Genomic DNA, 22,222 nt, shown 5'->3' on the forward strand with positions numbered 1-22,222 from the left:
ATGCCACGGCACTCTACCCAGGGCCATAAAGTGAGACTCTGTCTCTACAAAAAAAAAAAAAAAAAAAAAAAGAACCGGCAATATGTGGACCTTTTTAATCCTGATTCAAACAAATATAAAAAGATACTTTTGATGACTTGGCGCCCATAGCTCAGTGAGTAGGGCGCTGGTCAGGTACCCTAAGCCTGGCAGGTCTGAGCCCAGCCGGGGCCTGCTACACAACAATGACAATTGCAACCAAGAAAAATAGCCAGACTTTGTGGCAAACACCTGTAGTCTCAGCTACTTGGGAGGCTGAGGCAAGAGAATCATTTAAGCCCAAAAGTTTGAGGTTGCTATGAGCTGTGATGCCATGGCACTCTACCCAGGGCGACATAGTGACACTCTGCTCAAAAAAAAAAAAAAAAAAAAAAAGAAAAAAGATACTTTTGAGAATTAGGGGAATAAATATGAATAGGTATTAGATGATATTAAGGGAATTATTAGCTTTATTGGTTTATTTCATAGCATGTTTTTTTTTTTTTTTTGAGACAGAGCCTCAAGTTGTCACCCTGGGTAGAGTGCCATTACACCTCACAGCAACCTCCAACTCCTGGGCTCAAGCAATTCTCCTGCCTCTATCTCCCAAGTAGCTGGGACTACAGGCGCCCACCACAACGCCTTGCTATTTTTTGTTGCAGCCATCATTGTTGTTTGGGGGGCCGAGGCTGGATTCTAACCTGCCAGCTCAGGTGTATGTGGCTGGCGCCTTAGCCACTTGAGCCACAGGTGTTGAGCCAATAGCATGTGTTTTTCTTTTTGCTTTTCTTTCTTTTAAGTAGTTATTATTATTATTTTTTTTTTTTTGTAGAGACAGTTTCACTTTATTGCCTCCCGTAGAGTGCCATGGCGTCACACGGCTCACAGCAACCTCCAACTCCTGGGCTTAGGCGATTCTCCTGCCTCAGCCTCCCGAGCAGCTGGGACTACAGGCGCCTGCCACAACGCCCGGCTATTTTTTTGTTGCAGTTTGGCCGGGGCTGGATTTGAACCCGCCACCCTCGGTATATGGGGCCGGCGCCCTGCTCACTGAGCCACAGGCGCTGCCCAAGTTAACAAAGAAAATTAATCTTCAAATAAGCTGACACTGTCTGGAAAACTAATCTGTCCCTACCAGCCTGCAATGTGCCCTCTGCTTCGACCTCCCACGGACCTGAGCCTGCTGTGAGGGGTCAGACGTGTGAAAGAGGAAGGGTCTCTGAGAAGAGAAGACATCTTTACAGAATAGACAGTGCGAGAGAGCGCACCCGCAGCTCTCGGCATTACAGTAAGGTGCACAGGTCCTTGTAAGTCTAGAGGATTCCACCACCAGCACACCAGGCCGCTCGGATGGGCGTCTCCTTCCTGACCTTGCTTGGGGATGGCTTCGCTTGCTCCTTGCCTGCCTTTGGCTGCTCTTTGGCTGCTTTGGCCTCCACGACCCCAACTCTGGGCGGCTGGGCCATGCCCCCTCGCCGCTCGGGCTCCTTGTCCTTTGGCGCCGCCTGATCGGACTTGCCGCGGTGACCCTGCCGCAGGCGGAGCTGAACGCGCAGCTCGGTGATGGCCTCCCGCTCCTCGTGAATCGCTTGGTTCAGGTGATTGTTCTTTATTTCTAGCTCTTCATTCTGTCTCTGTAGATCTTCTAGAAGGCCCTGCGGTTCCTCTTCGTCCTCACTCTCACTCTCGCTCGGTTTCCCTTCGTCCATGCTGCTGGCGGCTCTGAATCTCTGCAATCTCAGCTCCGAGGCCTTCTCTCTCTTCTTTTTTCGGTGGCAATCTGCCCATGCAGAAAGTGCTGCATGGCCAGTAGCTCCTCCTGTTCTGTCAGGATCTCATTCTCCTGGGCAAGGAGAATATAACTTCTTCATTTTCATTCATTTCTTCTTTGGAAACATCCTCTTTTGAAAGACTGGCTATCTCTTGTGCAATCTTAGTTTCACACTCCTGCCTTTTTGCTTCTCTTAGTTTTCTTTTGAGAGCTGTCAAAATCCTTTGTACTTCCCACAATATTTCTTCTTTAGATAAATCCTTTATCCCACCCCGCAGATCTCGATGTAAACAATTCAAAAGAAACCCCTGTCTCCGGATCTCTTCCTTGATGCCAACCTGGGTCTCTGGCAGCGTGGGCATCGTGGCCATGTTAGACTATGGCAGAGGTTTTGTCACTTGCTTTAGAACCACATTTCCAAAGAGTTCTTGCACATGTGTGAAAAACACATACAGGACTCGATTAGTGATCTGAACAGTTGGACTGAGCACTATAGAAATGTTCTGAATATTCATTTTAGTTTCCAGTTCCTTTGTAATGACGTGGTCCATGTGCACAATGAGCCTGGAAATCAGAAGATAGTTACATTCCGACAGTTCTTTGAGCAAGTGCTGGAATTCCTGTACTTTCTCACTCTCTGAGGTCCTACCACCAGCCTCTTCAAATCGGGGCATAAGCTCTTTGGTAAGCAAATTCTCTGGAAATTCTCGCAAATACTGCTTCAGCAAACTGGCTACAGTGTTAGGCTCATGCTGCTCCAAGTTTGTAGACGCCTCTCGGTCATAAGCTACTTTTAGCTCATCCACTTTTGATTTAATTCCTGAAACTCTAGAGATGCCTTCACACTTCATGCCATACTTCTCTACGTAATCTATACATTCATGGAAAACTGCCGGCAGCTGAATGCCGTCATACATCATGGTCCTCTCTACTGCATCCGCCAAAGGAATCCCAAAAATGGGTTTGAGATTCGGAACATCAACCTGAGGCACCTCTGGCTCCTGAATTGGCTTCTTCTTTTTTTTCTTTTCTTTCCACTGTTTAACAACATCTGCTGCTGTCAAGTCTTTTGACTTCTTCTCTTTATGCTTTTCTTCTTTGTGCTTTTCTTTCTTTTTTTTTTTTTTCGTTGAGACAGAGTCTCACTTTACTGCCCTCGGTAGAGTGCCGTGGCGTCACACAGCTCACAGCAACCTCCAGCTCCTGGGCTTATGTGATTCTCTTGCCTCAGCCTCCAGAGCAGCTGGGACTACAGGCGCCCGCCACAACGCCCGGCTATTTTTTTTGTTGCAGTTTGCCCGGGGCTGTGTTTGAACCCACCACCCTCAGCATATGGGGCTGGCGCCCTACTCACTGAGCCATTAAAATCCTTCTCTTCCTTTTTAGAAAAGCTGGGCTTCTTGAAAACATGGATTCCCTTGGACCTCTTCATTTTAGAAGGACTTTCATCTTCATCTCCAGAGCTATCTTCCTAAAAGGTAGCATAGCCTTCAGTCCTTTTCTCCTTTTTCTTAAATTTTCCTTTTTTCCTGCCATGGTCTTTCTCATCATCAGACGCTACATCAGGAGGCTCGTGGAGGATGTCATGGGGAGGTGAAGGTTCACCAGTACGGTACAATCCAGGAAACTTAGTAGGGCTGCTCTCTTCAGAGCTGGGGGTCCGGGTGAGCCCGCTGCCATGCTCCACCTTGCGGTGTTCACTGGGGCTGCTGGTGGGGGGCAGGAAGCACTCGGTCATGCTGATGCCCTGACAAGGTCTTCTCTGTTACCTATCCATTACACCTGTGCCTGCCCCCGCAGCCACTGCCTCCCTACGTTCACGCCGCCGGAGCAGCAGTCTCCTGCACTGCGCCCCAGGCCGGCCGCGGGCGCCCCATCCCTTCCCCGCCCAGCCTCCGCCTGTTTACAATCGCATGTGTTTTTCTTTGAAAGATATTCCTAACAGTTAAAGAAGCATGAAAGTATTTACAAGAGAAATAATCCAGTATCTTGGCTCTGCTTTAAAACAAGCTAGTACAAATAGGGAAGGACAGATAACACAATACTGGCAACTTGGTAACTGTGACAATTGTAGCTGAGTGTATATTCTGGCTATAGGTTAAAAGATAAAGCAGAAAAAGGGGCCTAGGCTCTGGCCTCTTTCTGATTCTGCTACTAACTGGTTTTGAGTTTAATAGAATTAGTTCGACTCTGAGAAGCTGAGGCAGGAGGATCCCTTGAACTCAGGAGTTGGAGACCAGCCTGAGCAAGAGCAAGACCCCCTGTCTCTACTAAAAATTTTAAAAAAGAAAATTAGCCAGGTATGATGGCATGTCACTGTACTCCCAGCTACTTGGGAGACTGAGGCAGGAGGATCACTTTGAACCTAGGAGTTTGAGGCTTCTGTGAGAAATGCTGACACCATAGCACTCCAGACTGGGCAAATGATCGGTCACAAAAAAGAAATTAAAAAAAAAAATTCGCTTCCCTGGGCTTCAACTTCTCTATCAATAAAATTAGTAATTTAATGATCACCTTCCAGCTGCTAACTTGTATGATTCTTTATCCTCTCTTTGATTTAGGAGCCATTTTTAAATGCCTCCCCAATTATGTCCAGGGATGGGAGGCAACCATATGTTAGGAGGGGTGGAGTTCCAGAGGGAAGTGGAATGCAGAACAAACCCACCATTAAACAGTCACAATCAAGAGTTTATTTACATTTTCTTAGCTAACCAAGGAACTATAAAAGGGAAGAAGGATTCATCTGATGCAATTTCCTTCTTCTTTTGTGTTTGTTTTGTTTTGTTTCGTTTGATGCAATGTATGCTGCTGGTTAATTTCTTGCAGAGACCTCTGTGCCCCGGGTTTGGGTGAGAGGATTGATTGTTCAGCAGTTGACTTAATGTGGAGGCAGTGGCTTTCTTTAGGTGGGGTGGTGTGACTGGTTTAGCTCAAAAGACTTTTACCCAATATTTTGTTTATCATAAACAAAATTCCAAGTGTGTAGGTGAATGTTTGCAATGAGCCAAGAGCAACTTATGAGTAAGGTGAGCAAAGGGGAGAACATTCTCGATGAGTGGCTATAGGATTTCTACACTATGAATATAAAAACACCCGTCTGGCTTCTGGATCCTTTCTGCTGTCAGTCGGTATGTGTCCAGGGTATACACATTCATAGCAATATTGGATTGAGTCAAATGTCTATGAGACTGCACACTTGCAAAAAAAAAAAAAATGTGCCCTTCAACATGAATTGGGAGTTATTTATATAATGGTTATTTAGCATGCAACAGGAAAATGGTTGTGGCTTGAGTTATAATTCTTTTATCTCAGAATTCAAGTCTCATAACTTCAAATGAGAAGTGTACTAAGGACCATCTGTGTACTAAGGACCCTCAGATTTATATCTCCAGCCTCATTCCTCCTGTGAACTGCAGACCCCTGTAGAAAGGTGCCTGTTCAAGATCTCTATTTAATGGTCTAAGCAGGACCCTCAGACTTAATCTATCCCAGAGAGAACTCAGGTCACTTGCCAGACCCCACATGTTCTACTTGTGCTCTTCCCCAGGTGGGGACAGGCCAGTCCATCTTTGCAGTTACTCAGGGAAAGTCTTAAGGTCACCCTTGCTTCTTCTTTTACTTCTATAGGCCACTTGCAATTTGTTAGCAAATCCTGTTGGGTGCTTCCTTCAAAATGTTTCTGTTCTACCACTTTTGGCAGAGTGCACTGGGGTCACTGGCTAGACCTGGAGCTCTTCCTCTCCTCTGGTCACAGTGTGGCCACTACTATCTGCCTTGAAGACATCAGGACTTAATTCTTTATGGCTCTTGCCTCTGTGTATCCCAGGACCCCCGGGGGATCCCTCAGCCTTGAGACACCTGTCCCTCTCCATGCGCGTAGACTATGCATCTATTTTTCCAAACCCTTCTTCCAGGCTCCACCAACCCCTGAAGAATTTCCTCTGTGCCACTTGGTCAGTTGTCAGCTAAGTGCCCTCCTCTAGATGCTCCCTTCATATTCTTTCTGTGGACCAGCACTGCCCAGCAGAAATGCCATGAGGGCCACATACGTAATTCTAAATTTTATAGTCAAAAGAAGCAGGCGAACTTAATTTTACATAGTAATGTATTTATGTAGCACAATAAATCCAAACTGCCAAACAATAATATCTATGTAACCTAAAATACTGCAACATAAAAAACTATAAGAACGTTAATGAGGTAACGTGCTTCATATTTTGAAATCTGGTGTATTTTACATATAGAGCACGTCTTTTCTTTTTTTTCACAACAGCTAAAATTTAGTGAGTACAAGTGTTTTGTGCACTTGAGGAGTGTAACGAGGTCTTCTCTGTTCAGGGGGAGTTGGACGGTGACTCAGAGTTCATTTAATCCAACCTCTTGTGGGTCTCAAAGAAGCCCCCCAAATGTCTCAAAGCTGGTTGTCCACTAGACATTTGCATGCCTCCAGAAATGAGGCTCTTACTACCTGTCAGAGTAGCCCATTCCACTGTTGGGCACTTCCAGAAGATGGCATTTTCCTCTGGCAGCCTCTAACGGGAGTTGGGCGAGGGCAGATACTGTCACTCTAGCCCAACTTGGGACAAGAGAAGCAGCTGGGTGGACAGCAGCAGAAAAAGTAATAAGTTAAATCAAAGAGGATCAGAGCCATGGCAAGGTGGGTGGGACATTCCAGGGGTCCCAGAAGTCTCAGGAGAGGCTGCTGATGGCAGGATTCCAGGAAAGAGGCAGCTCAGAGGCACCTCAGCTTAGATTGTCAGTGCCCCTCAGAGGCTCAGCATATTCTTCAGGCCTAAAGCTGTGGAAGACGGCATCTCTGGGCATAGGCCTGGGTGGGCTTCATAATGACCTTAGGGGCTGGAGAAGAACTCATTCTCCTGGCAGCAGCTATCACCACACCATTTGAATCCTTTAGGGCAGGTGAAGAGGCCACATTTGGCCACAGTCTCCTGAGGTTTCACCCGTTAGAGGCTGACCAGCAGACTGAGTAGCAAGGTGGGTGTGAGGCTGGGGACCCCAGCATGGGACATCCTGGCATGGAGGCCAATTTAGCTTTCAATGGTCAAAATGAAATGCAATCCTACCAGACTAATAAAGCTGTGTTTCATTAAAAAAAAAAAAAAAAATTTGCATGACTTCAGTTGTTAACTTAATTCAATTGAATGTTAAGTTTCTTAGTCACACGAGCTACATTTCAAGAGCTCAGTAGCCACAGGGGCTGGTGTCTACCATATTAGATTTTGAAACTCTGAGTGACCCCTCACGCCTCCCCTCATCGGCTCTCTCAAAATGTGGGCATTTTGTTCCCTGCACTTTTTGTGTATCTGTGGGCTTCAAGGCAGGTGGGTGTCTTTTTTACTTTCCTGAAAATATTTTTCCTCTTTCCCATGGCAAACTGTTTCTCCCCCATCCTTGTGGTTTCAGTTATCTACCAAAGCCTGGGTAGTGAGGAATTCTTCCTTGAAGGTTTCGCTTCCTACATTATTGTCATTTTCTCCATTACTCTCCTATCCATCAGTATCATTGTAAATAATATTTCCAGTATACCGGCCTCTCACTTCCCTGCCAATAATCTTCTTGTCTCTGCAGCTGTTCAAGCCCATGGTTAAATTCCAGACCTATCCTGCCAAAGAGCAACACCCCTTCCCTTTGCTGTTCCTCCCTCTGGTACCTTCCCACACCAAGTCTGTGGATGCAGCTGTCCCATCTCCTGCACCTGTGGCTCACCTGCTCACATGCTGTCACTCTTGCCCCACCTGGCTTCAGGTGAGAGTCAGTTGTTGGAATCACTTCCTTGTCTGTGCCCTTCAAAGTTCTTGCTTCAACTTGCTCACCCCTCTTATATCCACCTCAGTGAAGTTAACCATGGCTGGAGGAAAGCAAGTGGCATTGCTAACACACCTCAGTCACACTTATGGCCACTAGCTGACCTCACTGGTTCAGCATGTCTGGCCCAAAATCTATGGCCGCTCCCTGTTCATTCAACTTCCCATCCTTCCAGATGACATTTTACTCTCTGTAAAAGGGCACATGAGATGGCCATTTTGCTAAATTCATTTTATGGCATTTTGTTCTCTCCGTTTGTAAAAGAGAGAGAATGCTAAACTTTACATAATGTTACACAACTTACAGAAATTACATATATCCAAAGCCTGCTTGTCAAAAATTAGAGATGTTGGGCTGCACCTGTGGCTCAGTGGGTAGGGCACTGGCCCCATATATGGAGGGTGGCAGGTTCCAACGTGGGCCTGACCAAACTGCAACAAAAAATAGCCGGGCACTGTGGCAGGCACTTGTAGTCCCAGCTGCTTGGGAGGCTGAGGCAAGAGAATCGCCTAAGCCCCAGGAGTTGGAGGTTGCTGTGAGCTATAACACCACGGCACTCTACCAGGGGTGATAAAATGAGACTCTGTCTCTAAAAAAAAAAAAAAAATTAGAGAGGGTGGCACCTGTGGCTCAGTGGAGTAAGGCGCCAGCCCCACATGCTGGAGGTGGTGGGTTCAAACCCAGCCCCGGCCAAAAACTGCAAAAAAAAAAAAAAATTAGAGATGTTATTTCCAGTGAAAAGTCACATGTCATATGCACTTTGATAGGCTTTGGCATTTCCAATTAAAAAATAAAAAGACGGCAGCCTCTGATTTTCTGTTTCCTTTACCCTTAAGGGAATCTTGGTCCCTTTCTCACACCGAGTGGGTACCAGAGTCTGGAGGGTGAGTGTGAAGTGCTGAGCAGGACGATAGTGGGACCAGGGATTCCCCTGGGTGTCTGGCTGTGGGAGAGGTAAATGTGCATCAGAGTCTCTGCCTGCTTGCCTTTCATCCATTCAAATTGTATCATTCAAGTGCTATCAGTTCCTCCTCTGCGGCCCCTCCCCGCCCCCAGGTAGAAATAGGAAATGGGAAAAGCCAACTTTCCAAAGTTAGAAAACAAAACAAAACAAAACAAAAAACAGGAACCCTTCGTGTCCAGCTATCTCATCTGTCCTCAGCCCAACACCAAACCACCCTGCTGGGAGCCACCATTCAAGGTCAGTTGTACATGCTGACCTGCCACGCACCACTTCTACCATTTTTGTTTTGTTTTGTTAGCAAATCAGGGAATTTTGAGTATCAACGTAATCTCAGTCCTATATTGTCATGAAAAGAAAAAACATCAAGTGCCCCTGTAACAAATATTATCAACCATTTTATCGATAAGTTGGTTCTCGTTGGTGTAAAAGCGAACATATAAATGGTTATATTGGTTACAAAACATTCCAGAAGCCGAGAGACGACCCCCTCCCTGAGCGGCACTTCGCAATAAAAGCTTAGACACGAGCTCCGCCTAGAGGGAGTCTTGTGTATTGGGAGAGTGTTAGGAGTCAGGCAATTTAGGTTCTCAGTCATTACCGAGGTTCCTGGGGGGTCTAATCCTCACTTCCTCCGTCGGGAAAATGAGGATAATCACTATGCCAGAAGGCTGCCGTAAATTCTAATGTGATAACGTATGTAAGGCATTGACTATACACCTCCACTTGTCTAAATTCTCAATAAACGAACAGTAGCAAGTCTGAGATTCTCAATCCATGAAGCCAAATAGGTCATCTGTGCAGAATAATCAATGCTTTTATCAAGTATCGATGACTTTTGGCTTAGAGTGCAGGATGCACACTCTTTACCTGAAGTTGAAGTCTGAACTACGTGGTCTCTTGTCATCCTTTGAATCTCTGTATTTAAGTCAAGCAATGATGTGTGTGCAACATATTATCATAAACATGCATCAGACATGCATCATAAACCTTTACGTGGAGGATTTTCCAGGATGGTAGGGACATTACTAGAGGACGGTTTAATTGCAACAAGCTTGAAGGAGCTGGAAATGTGCTAATGTGTTGCCATCTTCTGGTACCTCAGGGGAACGTGAGTCTGAAGTTAAGAAGCCGTCCCCTGACTCAAGAGTTCTAGCTTTTTTGAACAGTATCACATTACACGTCACATCCATATGCATACTACATAGGCCCCCATGACTCCACACACACAAAATTATGTTTCACCCATTTTGTTCACGGCCTTAGAGATTCCATTATGATCCACTCAGCTCTACATTGAACTGTCTCTTCTGCTGCCTCCCAGCCTCTCAACACATCCCACCTCTACTTCAGTCATGTGTCCATTCTCTGGAAAGCCACACACATTCCTAGTCTGAACTTCTGTAGTGTCGGTCCTGAGACTACTCTGAACTTTCACCCCTTGAAGGACATCTGAGCTGTGGCTGGTTTGGGACTATTATGAATAAAGTTGCTATACACATGTGTGTACAGGCTTTTGTGTGAACATAAGTTCTCATTTCACCTGGATAATTCCCAAGACTGTAATTACTAGGTCATATGGTGATTGCATGTTTAATATTTTAAAGAAACTGTTAAATAGTTTTTCAGGGTGTCTGTACCATTTTAAATTTCTGCCAACAATGTGTAAGAGATCCAGTTGCTCCTCATCCTCACCAGCACTTGGTATTGTTATCTCGGCTATGCTGATACCATGTTTCCCTGAAAATAAAAACATCCTCCAAAAATAAGACCTACTTACAGGTTTCCTTCTGGGTGAAATATAAGGCATCCCTGGGGTGGCGCCTGTGGCTCAGTGAGTAGGGCGCTGGTCCCATATGCCGGAGGAGGCAGGTTCAAACCCAGCCCCGGCCAAAAAAAAAAAAAAAAAGAAATATAAGGCATCCCCCTGAAAACGAAAATAAGCCCCCCCCCTCAGGCTCTGTCTTGGAATGAAAATTAATTTACCGTAAACTGGTTGCTAGGGCCACCCAGACTGGCATCTAGCAACCAGTGACGTTATGCGGAGTCCTGAAGTCACTGCTGTGTGGAGGCAGAGCAGAGGTCCGAGTGAGCGGTGAGCACGGGGCGGGAGAGAGGAGGAGACTTTTGCAGATGTGTGTAGAAGAACAGGAGGATCAGAGCAGATGGGACGCGGTGAAGGTGGTGAGTGCTGGTCTGTCTCTGGTGACACTGCCTGATGCTCGGGCCACCCTCATGATGACTGAAGGTAGGATTCACAGTTTGTCTGGTTTGTGTTGACAACTATCATACTACCGTACCTTATACAGGTAATAAATTTCCTTTATTTTCATTTAACAATAAATGTGTACCGTATTCTTCTTCATGGAAAAATAAGACATCCCCTGAAAATAAGACCTAGTGCATCTTTGGGAGCAAAAATTAATATAAGACACTGTCTTATTTTCGGGGAAACAGGGTAGGTGTATAGTGATATTTCACTGTGCTCTGAACTTGCACTTCCCTTATGACTGGTGGTGTTGAACATCTTCTCATGTGTTAATTTCCCATTTGTACATCTTCAATGAAATGTTTCTTCATATCTTTTACCTGTTTTTAAATTAGTTTTGTGGGTTTTTAAAAAATGACTATAAGCATTCTTTATATATTCTACTAGTCCTTTGTCAGATATATAGTTTACAAATATTTTCTCTCAGTCTGGAGAGACATCCTTTTAAAAAGATCTTTTGCAAAGGAAAGGTTTGTAGTTCTGCTAAAATTCAAATTGTCAATTTTTCATTTTGTGAATCAAGATTTTGATGTAAGCTTTAACAACTCTTGACTAATCTCAGATCTTGAAAAGTTTCTTTTGAATATTTTTTCTTTTTTTATTAAATCATAGCTGTGTACATTAATGCATCTATGGGGTACATTGTACTGGTTTTATATGTAATTTGAAATACTTACATCACAGTGGTTAACATAGCCTTCTTAAAAGTTTTATAATTTTGCATCAAAATTTATGGCGCATTTGAGTTGATTATATAAGATGTGAGACTTATGTTGAATTTCATTCCTTGCTTGTGGAAGTCCAGTTGTTCTAGCACCATTTGGTGAAAAGGCTATCCTTTTCCCATTGAATTTCTTTCTCTCCTTTACCAAAAATCAGCTCACTGCATTTAGGGCTGTATCTGGGTTTTCTACTCTGTTCCTTCGATTTATAGATCTACCCCTTAGCCAATTCTGTATTTTGACTATAGCTATATAATAAATCTTGAAATCAGACTGATTCCTTCTGATTTTTTTCAAATCATTTTAACTATCATAGTTCCTTTCCTTTTCCATATAAATTTTGTAGTAAGTTTGCACATTTTAATCTACAAATCTTAATCTACAAAAAAAATCATGGTGGGATTTTGATAGGAATCAGTTAAATCTCTATAATAATCTGGGGAAATTGACTATACTGTATTGTGTGTTCCAATCCATGAACACAGTATGTCCATCAATTTATTTAAATGTTTGATTTCTTTCATTAGTGTTTTGTAATTTTCAGCATACAAGAGTCCTGTAAATGATATGTTATTTTTGTACCAAAGTAATTTCTTTTTTTAGTGATTTCAAATGGTATTGCATTTTTAATTTTGATGTCCACTTGTTAATTGCTACTATAAGTTGATTTTTGTATGCTAATCTCACTTATTAGTTCTAGGGCATTTCTTTCTTTTTTTGTAGAATCTCCTTGGGATTTTTCTGGATAGAATATGATACCATCTACAAAAAAGGGCAATTTCTTCCATTCTAATTTATATGCTTTGTATTTCTTTTTCTTAATTTGCCATGCCAGCTAGAGCAGCCAGTATTATTTGGGATAGCATTGGATAGTGGGCATCCTTGTCCTGTTCCCAACTGTAGGAGGCAAGGCAGTCAGTCTTTTACCATAAAGTATGATGTTAGCTGTGGGCTCTTTATAGACACTTTTTATCAAGTTGAAGAAGTTGACCTCTATTTCAACTTTCATGAGAGATTTTTTTTTATCATCAATGGGTGTAGAATTTTATGAAATGATTCTTCTGCACTGGTTGATATGCTTGTGTAATTTTTCTTCTTCTTTTTTTTTTTTTTGTCAATGAACCCCAAGAAAAAGGTTTATTTTTCCATTTTTGTTACCACAAATTCCTGGTTAACAAAGCAGAATTCAATTTGTAATTAAAACAAAAACAAGACAACCCGTAACTCTCTCCTAGAGTGAATGTGATGACATAAGGATAATACCAAGTGTACAAATGACAAAAGATTCCAAACTAACGAAAATGATCATCCTTCCTGAAATTTCCTCTTAAAAAGCAGAGAAGTAGAATCAATGCTGCCACCTAGTGGCTGCGAAACCAGGTAGCATACTTGAGCAAAACAGATCATAGGCCCAACTATTTGGTTTCCCAGACTGACACCTATCAGGCCACTTACTCCTTACCTTTTTGCAAAAATATCAAAACATATCCAAAGCAATCCCTCCTCCAGAGTCCTAGTGCAAATACTGGAATAGAGCAACTCAAGTCTGTCCTGTGACACCCACTACTTCACGTGAAACTTTCCTCTTCCCATCTTCAGGTCAGTTTGCCCAGTCATATGGCCCAGAAGATATGATACAGGAGAACATGGACACATCTAAGACGTTCATCTGTTCAGAGTGTATACACAGTAATTTTGATATCTGTTGCCTCAAATACTTCCTCGATCATGGCAGATACATTTGCCCATTGCAGACGATCAAGACCATACCCAATCCTGGGCATGGAGAGGTCCGTGACTCCATTTTTCAGACAATGAGACTTCATGGCCTCTAAACTCTTTTGCAAGTTTTCATAAGTTGGCTTGTGCGAAGCCCTTTTTTTTGTAATCAAGTAATATATATATCGCCCATCTCTCTTCAGAACAGCCACTTCTCCAGATTTCTTTTGCTGATTTAACAGTTCTTGCACCCCTCCAAATTTCTTCTTGAAGAGAACAGCTATCCCAGCACCCATGCGACAATCCTCACTGATACAGTGGGCTAAAGAGTCTGTTTTGGGGCATGCAAAAAGATCTCCTTTCACATACGTGATTCTGCCTCCTTCTTGATCTTCATTAAGGCTGCTGGCCATGCTACTGAGTTGGCTATTTCCAGAATGTATTTCTTCAGCTGCAAAGGAGTCGGCTGTTAGGAGGTCCCCGCCCCACAGGGAAAGGGCTCCAGTTCCGACCCTGGTAGGTGGGGAGCGGCAAACCAACCCAGATACGGAACCAATCCCGCTACAGCCTTTAATTGCACGCACCTAAAATGGCCGCCCCCCTCCCGGTAGCCAATTTTTCTTCTTTAGCCTATTAATATGATGGATATTATTGATTAATTTTCAGATATTGAACCAGTCTTCCATTTCTGGAACTAGCCCCACTTATTTTTGGTGTATAATTCTTATTATATATTTTGGGGTTCTATTTGACAACATTTTGTTAAGAATTTTTACATCTATATTCATGAGACATATTGGATTGTAGTTTTCTTCTTTTGTACTGTTTTTTAAATCTGGTTTTGGGGTCAAAATAGTACAGACTTCCTGGATTGAGTTGGGAAGGGTTCCTTCTTTTTTGATTTTTTTTTTTTCTGTGAGATAGAGTCTTAGTCTGTCACCCTGGGCAGAGTGCCATGGCCTTATAGCTCACAGCAACCTCAAACTCTTGGGCTCAAGTGACTCCCTTGCCTCAGCCTCCCAAGTAGCTGGGAGTAAAGGCACCTGCCACAACACCTGTCTAGCTTTTTTTTTTTTTTTTTTTATTAAATCATAGCTGTGTACATTAGTATGATCATGGGGCACCATACACTTGGTTCATAGACCGTTTGACACATTTTCATCACACTAGTTAACATAGCTTTTCTGGCATTTTCTTAGTTATTTAGCTAAGACCTTTACATTCCACATTTACTAAGATTCACATATACCCTTGTAAGATGCACCGCAGGTGTAATCCCATCAATCCCCCTCCCTCCACCTACCTCCCCACTCCCACCCCTCTCTTTCCCCTTTCCCCCTATTCTTAGGTTGTAACTGGGTTATAGCTTTCAAGTGAAGGTCCTAAATTAGTTTCATAATAAGGGTGAGTACATTGGGTACTTTTTCTTCCATTCTTGAGATACTTTACTAAGAAGAATATGTTCCAGCTCCATCCATGTAAACATGAAAGAGGTAAGGTCTCCATCTTTCTTTAAGGCTGCATAGTATTCCATGGTGTACATATACCACAATTTATTAATCCATTCGTGGATTGATGGACATTTGGGCTTATTGCATGACTTAGCAATTATGAATAGGGCTGCAATAAACATTCTGGAACAAATATCTTTATTATGATTTGATTTTTGGTCTTCTGGGTATATGCCCAGTAGAGGAATTACAGGATTGAATGGCAGGTCTATTTTTAGATCTCTAAGTGTTCTCCAAACATCTTTCCAAAAGGAATGTATTAATTTGCAATCCCACTAGCAGTGCAAAAGTGTTCCCTTTTCTCCACATCCACGCCAACATCTCTGGTCTTGGGATTTTGTGGTATAGGCTAGTCTCACTGGAGTTAGATGATATCTCAAAGTAGTTTTGATTTGCATTTCTCTGATGATTAAAGATGATGAGCATTTTTTCATATGTCTGAAGGCTGTGCACCTGTCTTCTTCAGAGAAGTTTCTCTTCAAGTCCCTTGCTCAGCCTGCGATGGGATCCCTTGTTCTTTTCTTGCTAATGCGTTTGAGTTCTCTGTGGATTCTGGTTATTAAACCTTTGTCGGAGACATAACCTGCAAATATCTTCTCCCATTCTGAGGGCTGTTTTCTTGCTTTACTTACTGTGTTCTTGGCTGTGCAGAAGCTTTTTAGTTTGATCAAGTCCCAATAGTGTATTTTTGAAGCAGCTTCAATTGCCCAGGGGAGTCCTTCTCACAAAAAACTCACCCCACCCAATTTCTTCAAGGTTTTTCCCTGCACTCTCTTCTGGTATTTTTATAGTTTCATGTCTTAGGTTTAAATCTTTAATCCAGTGAGAGTCTATCTAGGTTAATGGTGAAAGGTGTGGGTCCAGTTTCAGTCTTCTGCAGGTTGCCAGCCAGTTCATCCAGCACCATTTGTTAAATAGGGAATCTTTTCCCCATTGAATGTTTTTAATTGGCTTGTCAAAGATTAAATAACAGTAAGTAGCTGGATTCATCTCTTGGTTCTCTATTCTGTTCCAGACATCTACTTCTCTGTTTTTGTGCCAGTACCATGCTGTTTTGATCACTATTGATTTGTAGTATAGTCTGAATCAGGTAACGTGATTCCTCCTCCTTTGCTTTTATTTTTGAGTAATGTCTTGGCTATTTGAGGTTTTTTCTGATTCCATATAAAATGAAGTATTGTTTTTTTCAAGATCTTTAAAGTATGACAGTGGAGCTTTAATGGGGATTGCATTGAAATTATATATTGCTTTGGGTAGTATGGACATTTTAACAATGTTGATTCTTCCCAGCCATGAGCATGGTATATTTTTCCATTTGTTAACATTCTCAGCTATCTCTTTTCTTAGAGTTTCATAGTTCTTTCATGTTCTTTGTTAGATAAACTCCCAAATATTTCATCTTCTTTGGCACTACTGTGAATGGGATAGAGTCCTTAACTGTTTTTTCAACTTGACTATTGTTGGTATATATAAAGGCTACCAATTTATGAATGTTGATTTTGTAACCTGAGACGCTGCTGCATTCCTTGATCACTTCTAAGAGTTTTGTAGTAGAGTCCCTAGTGTTTTCCAGATATACAATCATATCGTCTGCGAAGAGTGAAAGTTTGATCTCTTCTGATCCTATGTGGATACCCCTGATCACCTTTTCTTCCCTAATTGCGGTAGCTAAAACTTCCATTACAATGTTAAAAAGCAATGGAGACAATGGGCAGCCTTGTCTGGTTCCTGATCTGAGTGGAAATGATTCCAATTTAACTCCATTCAATATGATATTGGCTGTGTGTTTGCTGTAGATGGCCTCTATCAGTTTAAGAAATGTCCCTTCTATACCAATTTTCTTAAGTGTTCTGATCATGAAGGCATGTTGGATATTATCAAAAGCTTTTTCTGCATCAATTGAGAGAATCGTATGATCTTTGTTTTTTACTTTGTTTATGTGCTGAATTACGTTTATTGATTTACGTATATTGAACCAGCCTTGAGACCCTGGGATAAAACCGACTTGGTCATGATGTATGATTTGTTTGATATGTTGCTGGATTCTGTTTGTTAGGATCTTATTGAGTATTTTTGCATCTATATTCATTAGTGATATTGGTCTATAATTTTCTTTTCTTGTTGGGTCTTTTCCTGCTTTGGGGATCAGGGTGATGTTTGCTTCATAGAACGTGTAGGGTAGTCTTCCTTCTTTTTCTACCTTTTGGAACAGGTTGAGTAATATAGGTACTAATTCCTCTTTAAAGGTTTGGTAGAATTCTGACGTAAAACCATCTGGTCCTGGGCTTTTCTTTTTGGGGAGATTTTGTATGGTTGATGCTATTTCTGAACTTGATATGGGCCTGTTCAACATTTCCACTTGATTCTGGTTAAGTCTTGGAAGGTGACATGCTTCCAAGTATCGGTCAATTTCCTTCAGATTTTCATATTTCTGAGAGTAAAGTTTCTTGTAATATTCATTAAGGATTTTTTGGATTTCTGAGGAGTCTGTTGTTATTTCGTCTTTGTCATTTCTGATTGATGAAATTAGAGATTTTACTCTTTTTTTCCTGATTAGGTTGGCCAAAAGTTTATCTATTTTGTTGACCTTTTCAAAAAACCAGCTTTCTGATTTACTGATCTGTTGTATTATTCTTTTGTTTTCAATTTCATTTAGTTCTGCTCTGATTTTGGTTCTTTTCTTCTACTGAATTTGGGGTTGGAGTGTTCTTCCATTTCCAGTTGCTTGAGATTTCCCATTAAGTTGCTTACTTCCTCTCTTTCCGTTCTCTTGAGGAAGGCTTGCAGTGCTATAAATTTCCCTCTTAGAACTGCCTTTGCGGTGTCCCAGAGGTTCTGATAGTTCGTGTCTTCATTGTCATTTTGTTCCAAAAATTTGGCAATTTCCTTCTTGATCTCATCTCTGACCCAGCTATCATTCAGCATAAGGTTATTTAACTTCCATGCTTTTGTATGAGTATGCAGATTCCTGTCGTTACTCAGCTCAAGTTTTATTCCATGATGATCCGAGAAGATGCATGGAATAATTTCTATTCCTTTAAATTTACAGAGATTAGACTTGTGACCTAAGATGTGATCGATTTTGGAGTAAGTTCCGTGGGCTGATGAGAAGTATGTATATTCAGTTTTGTTGGGATGAAATGTTCTGTAGATATCTGCTAAATCTAAATGCTGGATGGTTAGATTTAAATCTAGAATTTCTTTACTCAGCTTTTTGTTGGAGGATCAATCCATCACTGCCAAAGGAGTGTTAAAATCTCCGACTATTATGGAGTTGGAGGAAATCAAGTTGCTCATGTCTGTTAGAGTTTCTGTTATAAATTGAGGTGCATTCTGGTTGGGTGCATAGATATTAATAATTGAAATCTCATCATACTGAGTCTTACCCTTAACAAATATGAAGTGACCATTCTTGTCCTTCCTTACTTTTGTTGGTTTAAAGCCCATTGTATCAGCAAATAAAATTGCAACACCTGCTTTTTTCTGGTTACCATTTGTGAAATATGGATGACCATCCTTTCACCCTAAGTCTGTATTTGTCTTTAAGTTAAGATGTGACTCTTGAATGCAACAAATATATGGTCTGAATTTTTGTATGCAGTCAGCTAACCTATGTCTCTTTAGAGGACAGTTTAAGCCATTCACATTAATGGAGAGTATTGATAAGTTTGGTGAAATTTTGGGTATGGTGTTTTTCCAGTGGACATTTTTAATCCTTTCGCCATTGTGGAAGTTGAAGTTTGATCAGAAGTTTCTGAGTGAGTTTACTTTTGTAGTAGAGGATGGGTTGGTCATTATGGAGGATAGGTCTGAGAGTATTCTGAAGAGCTGGTTTGGTTATGGCAAATTTCTTCAACATATGAATGTCATTAAAGTATTTAATTTCTCCACCGTAAATGAAACTCAGTTTAGCTGGATACAAGATCCAGGGTTGAAAGTTATTTTGCTTTAGGAGATTAAACATCCATGACCACCCTCTTCTGGCTTGAAAAGTTTCAGCAGAGAGATCTGCAGTCATTCTAATGTTCTTCCCTTTGAAGGTAACAGTTTTCTTTCACCTGGTCTCTTTGAGAATTTTCTCCTTCATATTAACTTTAGTGAAGTTAATTATGATATGCCAGGGGGATGTCTTATTGGGGTTCAGTCATGCTGGGGTTCTGAAGCTATCTGCTATCTGAATTTCAGGTTCTCTAGGCATGTCTGGAAAATTCTCTTTCATAATTTCATGTAGAAGGGCCTCTGTGCCTAGTGAGGGCACTTCATCGGTTTCAGGAATTCCTATGAGTCGGATATTTGCCTTCTTTGAGTTATCCGAGAGCTCTCTGAGAGAATGATCCATTTTGGCTCTCCATTTCTCTTCCTCTTTGAGAGTTTGGGAGTGTTCAAAGGCTTTATCTTCAATGTCAGAAATCCTTTCTTCTGCTTGGTCCATTCTGTTGCTAAGGGATTCTACTGTATTTTTCATATTTTTGAGGGCTGCAAATTCTTGCTTCAGTGTGTCTAAGTCTTTGGTGGTTTTGTCTTTAAATTCATTAAATTCTTGAGACAACTTTTGAATTTCTCCTCGGATTCCTAATTCCATTTTAATAATCTTGTCTGCAATCCAAGTTCTGAAATCAATTTCTGACATGTCAGCCAGTTGTTTATGAATGGGATCTTGAATTACATCCACCATATCTTTCCTTGGGGGGGGGGTTATCTATTCTGGTTATTCGTGTTACCAGAGTTTTTCTGCTGATTCCGCCCATGGTTGTTTTATTCCCTTTGATTTTTTCCCCTGGGGCTTTGTTGAGGGCATGTACAGCATTGTGGCCTGAGAGACTGCGGCCATATCTGGTGTGGTGGGGTTAAGTGGTTCTGTCTTATTTTCAGCTGGTTTGTTTGACCCCAGTGAAGCACTTACTCTGGGTTGAAGTCTCAGCTGTCTGAGTTGGCCCCGCCCTGGAAGTTTCCCGGGTCTGTGAGTCACCTCAGGCAAATCCTTTCCTCAGGGGTGGCCTCCTCTGGTTGCCCAGGGAGGCAGGGGTTGTGGCTTCAGACGACTCAGGGAACTGCCACTCTGATGTGGGTCTCTCCCAGCCTCCTTCCCATGCCCCAGAGTCAGCACTGACCAGCCATAGTCGGGCACTGTCCATGCCCTGATAAGTCCCCCAAGAGTCTGGACTCCCAGGGGGACAGGCCTCCAGATCTTAGAGTGAGGGTGGAGGGGAACACGGCAGTGCACCGCCACTGCTCAGGCCTCCAGATCTCAGAGTGAGGGTGGGGAGGGAGCGCTGGGAGCCCAGAGCTGCCAGTAGCGAGCACTCAGTTGCACTCAGTTTTTTGCCCAGCACCACCGCCGCTCAGCCCTCCAGATCACAGAGTGGGGGGGGTGCTGGGAGCCCAGAGCCACTGGTAGCGAGCACTCAGTTCCACTCAGTTTTTTGCCTGAAACCGCTGCTGCTCAGCCCTCCAGATCACAGGGCGAAGAGGGAGCACTGGGAGCCCAGAGCTGCTGGTAGCGAGCACTCAGTTCCACTCAGTCTTTTGCCTGGCACCGCTGCCACTCAGGCCTCCAGATCAGAGAGCGAGGGCCAGGAGGGAGCGCTGGGAGCCCAAAGCCCAGAGCCCCAGTAGCAAGCACTCAGTTCCACTCAGTTTTTTCTGGCACCACCGCCGCTCAGGGCTCCAGATCTTAGAGTGAGGGCAGGGAGGGAGCACTGGAAGCCCAGAGCCGCTGGCAGTGAGCACTCAGTTCCACTCAGTTTTTTGCCCAGCACCGCTGGCGCTCAGGTCTCCAGATCTCAGAGTGGGGGGGGTTGGTGGAGCACTGGGAGCCCAGAGCCACCGGCAGCGAGCTCACACAGTTCCATTCAGTTTTATGCCTGGTTGTATTGCTGCCCAGGAAGGGCTGGGAGTTCAGGGTTGCATGCAAAGGATATTTACAGTTTTATACAGTTTTATGTCTGGCAAGAGAACGCCTTGGCACCCTAGTAGGGGGGGTAGGTCCAGATTTCAGTAGGTCTCTCCTGTGGAGTGTAGTGGGAGTGCCTTTGAGTTCTGTCCGTTTGTTTTTGGGGCTCTTAAATGGGTCAGATGGGGGATGGGGGACTCCTGTCAGCTTGGTGATGGGTTTTGTACCTTTTGTTTGCGTCCTTGTGGTCGCAGCTCTCCTCAGCAGGGTTGATGTGCGTTCTTCGACTTTCTCTCTTGGTGCTGCTCAAATCCATCAGGTTACTTACTAAATTTTCATCCCTTAACTCTCCTTCAGGACAAGAGCCTCTGTAGAAAGCTAGCTTCAGTCTGCCATCTTGTCTCCTCCCCCTTTTTTATTTTTTAATAGAGATGAGGTCTTGCTTTTGCTCAGGCTGTTCTTGAACTCCTGAGCTCAGGCAATCCACCCTCCTTGACCTCCCAGAGTCCTAGGACTACAGGTATGCACCATCTTGCCCAGCCTTTCTTCCTATTTTCTGTTAGGAGATTTTGTGGAGTTGGTCTTATCTCTCTTTTGAATATTTAGTAGCATTCTCCAGTGAAACCATCTGGATTAGAAATTTCTTTTTGAGGATGTTAATTAAAATTTTAATTTCCTAATAGTTATGCAACTATTTAAATATACATTTCAAATGAGTGAGTTGTGGTACTTTGTGCTTTTCAAGGATGTGGTCCCTTTCATCTAACTTGTCAAATTTATGTATGTAGAATTGTTCATATTATTCCATTATTATCCTTTTGCTGTCTCAAAACCTGTGGTGATATCTTCTATTTCATTTCTGAAATTAGTAATTTTGTATTATAATCCCTAAAATATATAATCTAAGAGATATGAGTAATATTTTTCTTTTCCAGTCTTGCTAGAGGTTTGTCAATTTTATAGATCTTGTTAAAGAACAGGTTCTCTATTCCACTAATTTTCTCTTCTGTTTTTCTATTTCCAATTTCATTGATTTCTATTCTTTATTATTTCCTTTCACTTTGTACTTATCTTGCTCTCCTTTTTCTAGGTTCTTGAGGGAGAGCTCAGGTTATTGATTGAAGACTCTCTTTTCCAATGGATACATTTACTATTATAAGTTTTCCTCTTAGTACTTTTTTTCCTTGAGACAGAGTCTCACTCTGTTGCCCTGGTATAGTGCGGTGGCATCATAGCTCACAGCAACCTCAAATGCTTGGGGTCAGGCAATCCTCTTGCCTCAGCTTCCCTAGTAGTTGGGACTATAAGCGTGAGCCATTATGCCCGGCTATTTTTGGAGACAGGGTCTCACTCTTTTTTTTTTTGTCTTTTTTATATATATTATTTATTTATTATTTATTTTTTTATTGTTAAATCATAGCTGTGTACATTAGTGCAATTGAGGGGTACAATATGCGGGTTTCATATACAATCTGAAATATTCTCATCAAACCTCACTCTTGTTCAGCTATTTTTAGAGACTGGGTCTTGCT

At 42.6% G+C, this 22,222-nt stretch overlaps 1 protein-coding gene and 1 pseudogene across 2 annotated transcripts; both read right to left on the reverse strand.

Annotated features, from left to right (window-relative positions):
• Positions 1-1,159: 1,159 nt before the first annotated feature.
• Positions 1,160-3,580, reverse strand: LOC128573926 (ralA-binding protein 1-like; annotated as a pseudogene).
• A 9,134-nt stretch (positions 3,581-12,714) lies between these two features.
• Positions 12,715-13,898, reverse strand: LOC128573753 (ADP-ribose glycohydrolase OARD1-like). 2 transcript variants are annotated; one of them, XM_053574130.1, is made up of 2 exons: positions 13,867-13,898; positions 12,715-13,731 (listed from the first exon to the last, which is right to left on the reverse strand). In XM_053574130.1, exon 2 carries the CDS (start codon positions 13,697-13,699, stop codon positions 13,241-13,243), a length of 459 nt encoding a protein of 152 aa, XP_053430105.1. In that variant the 5' UTR covers positions 13,700-13,731; positions 13,867-13,898; the 3' UTR covers positions 12,715-13,240. The 2 variants fall into 2 exon arrangements, with proteins under 2 accessions (XP_053430105.1, XP_053430104.1); XM_053574129.1 differs by lacking the exon at positions 13,867-13,898 and having other exon boundaries at positions 12,715-13,835.
• Between the last annotated feature and the right edge of the window lie 8,324 nt (positions 13,899-22,222).

This window comes from Nycticebus coucang, chromosome 21 (assembly GCF_027406575.1).
Source record: "Nycticebus coucang isolate mNycCou1 chromosome 21, mNycCou1.pri, whole genome shotgun sequence".
NCBI classification, from domain to species: Eukaryota; Metazoa; Chordata; class Mammalia; order Primates; family Lorisidae; genus Nycticebus; species Nycticebus coucang.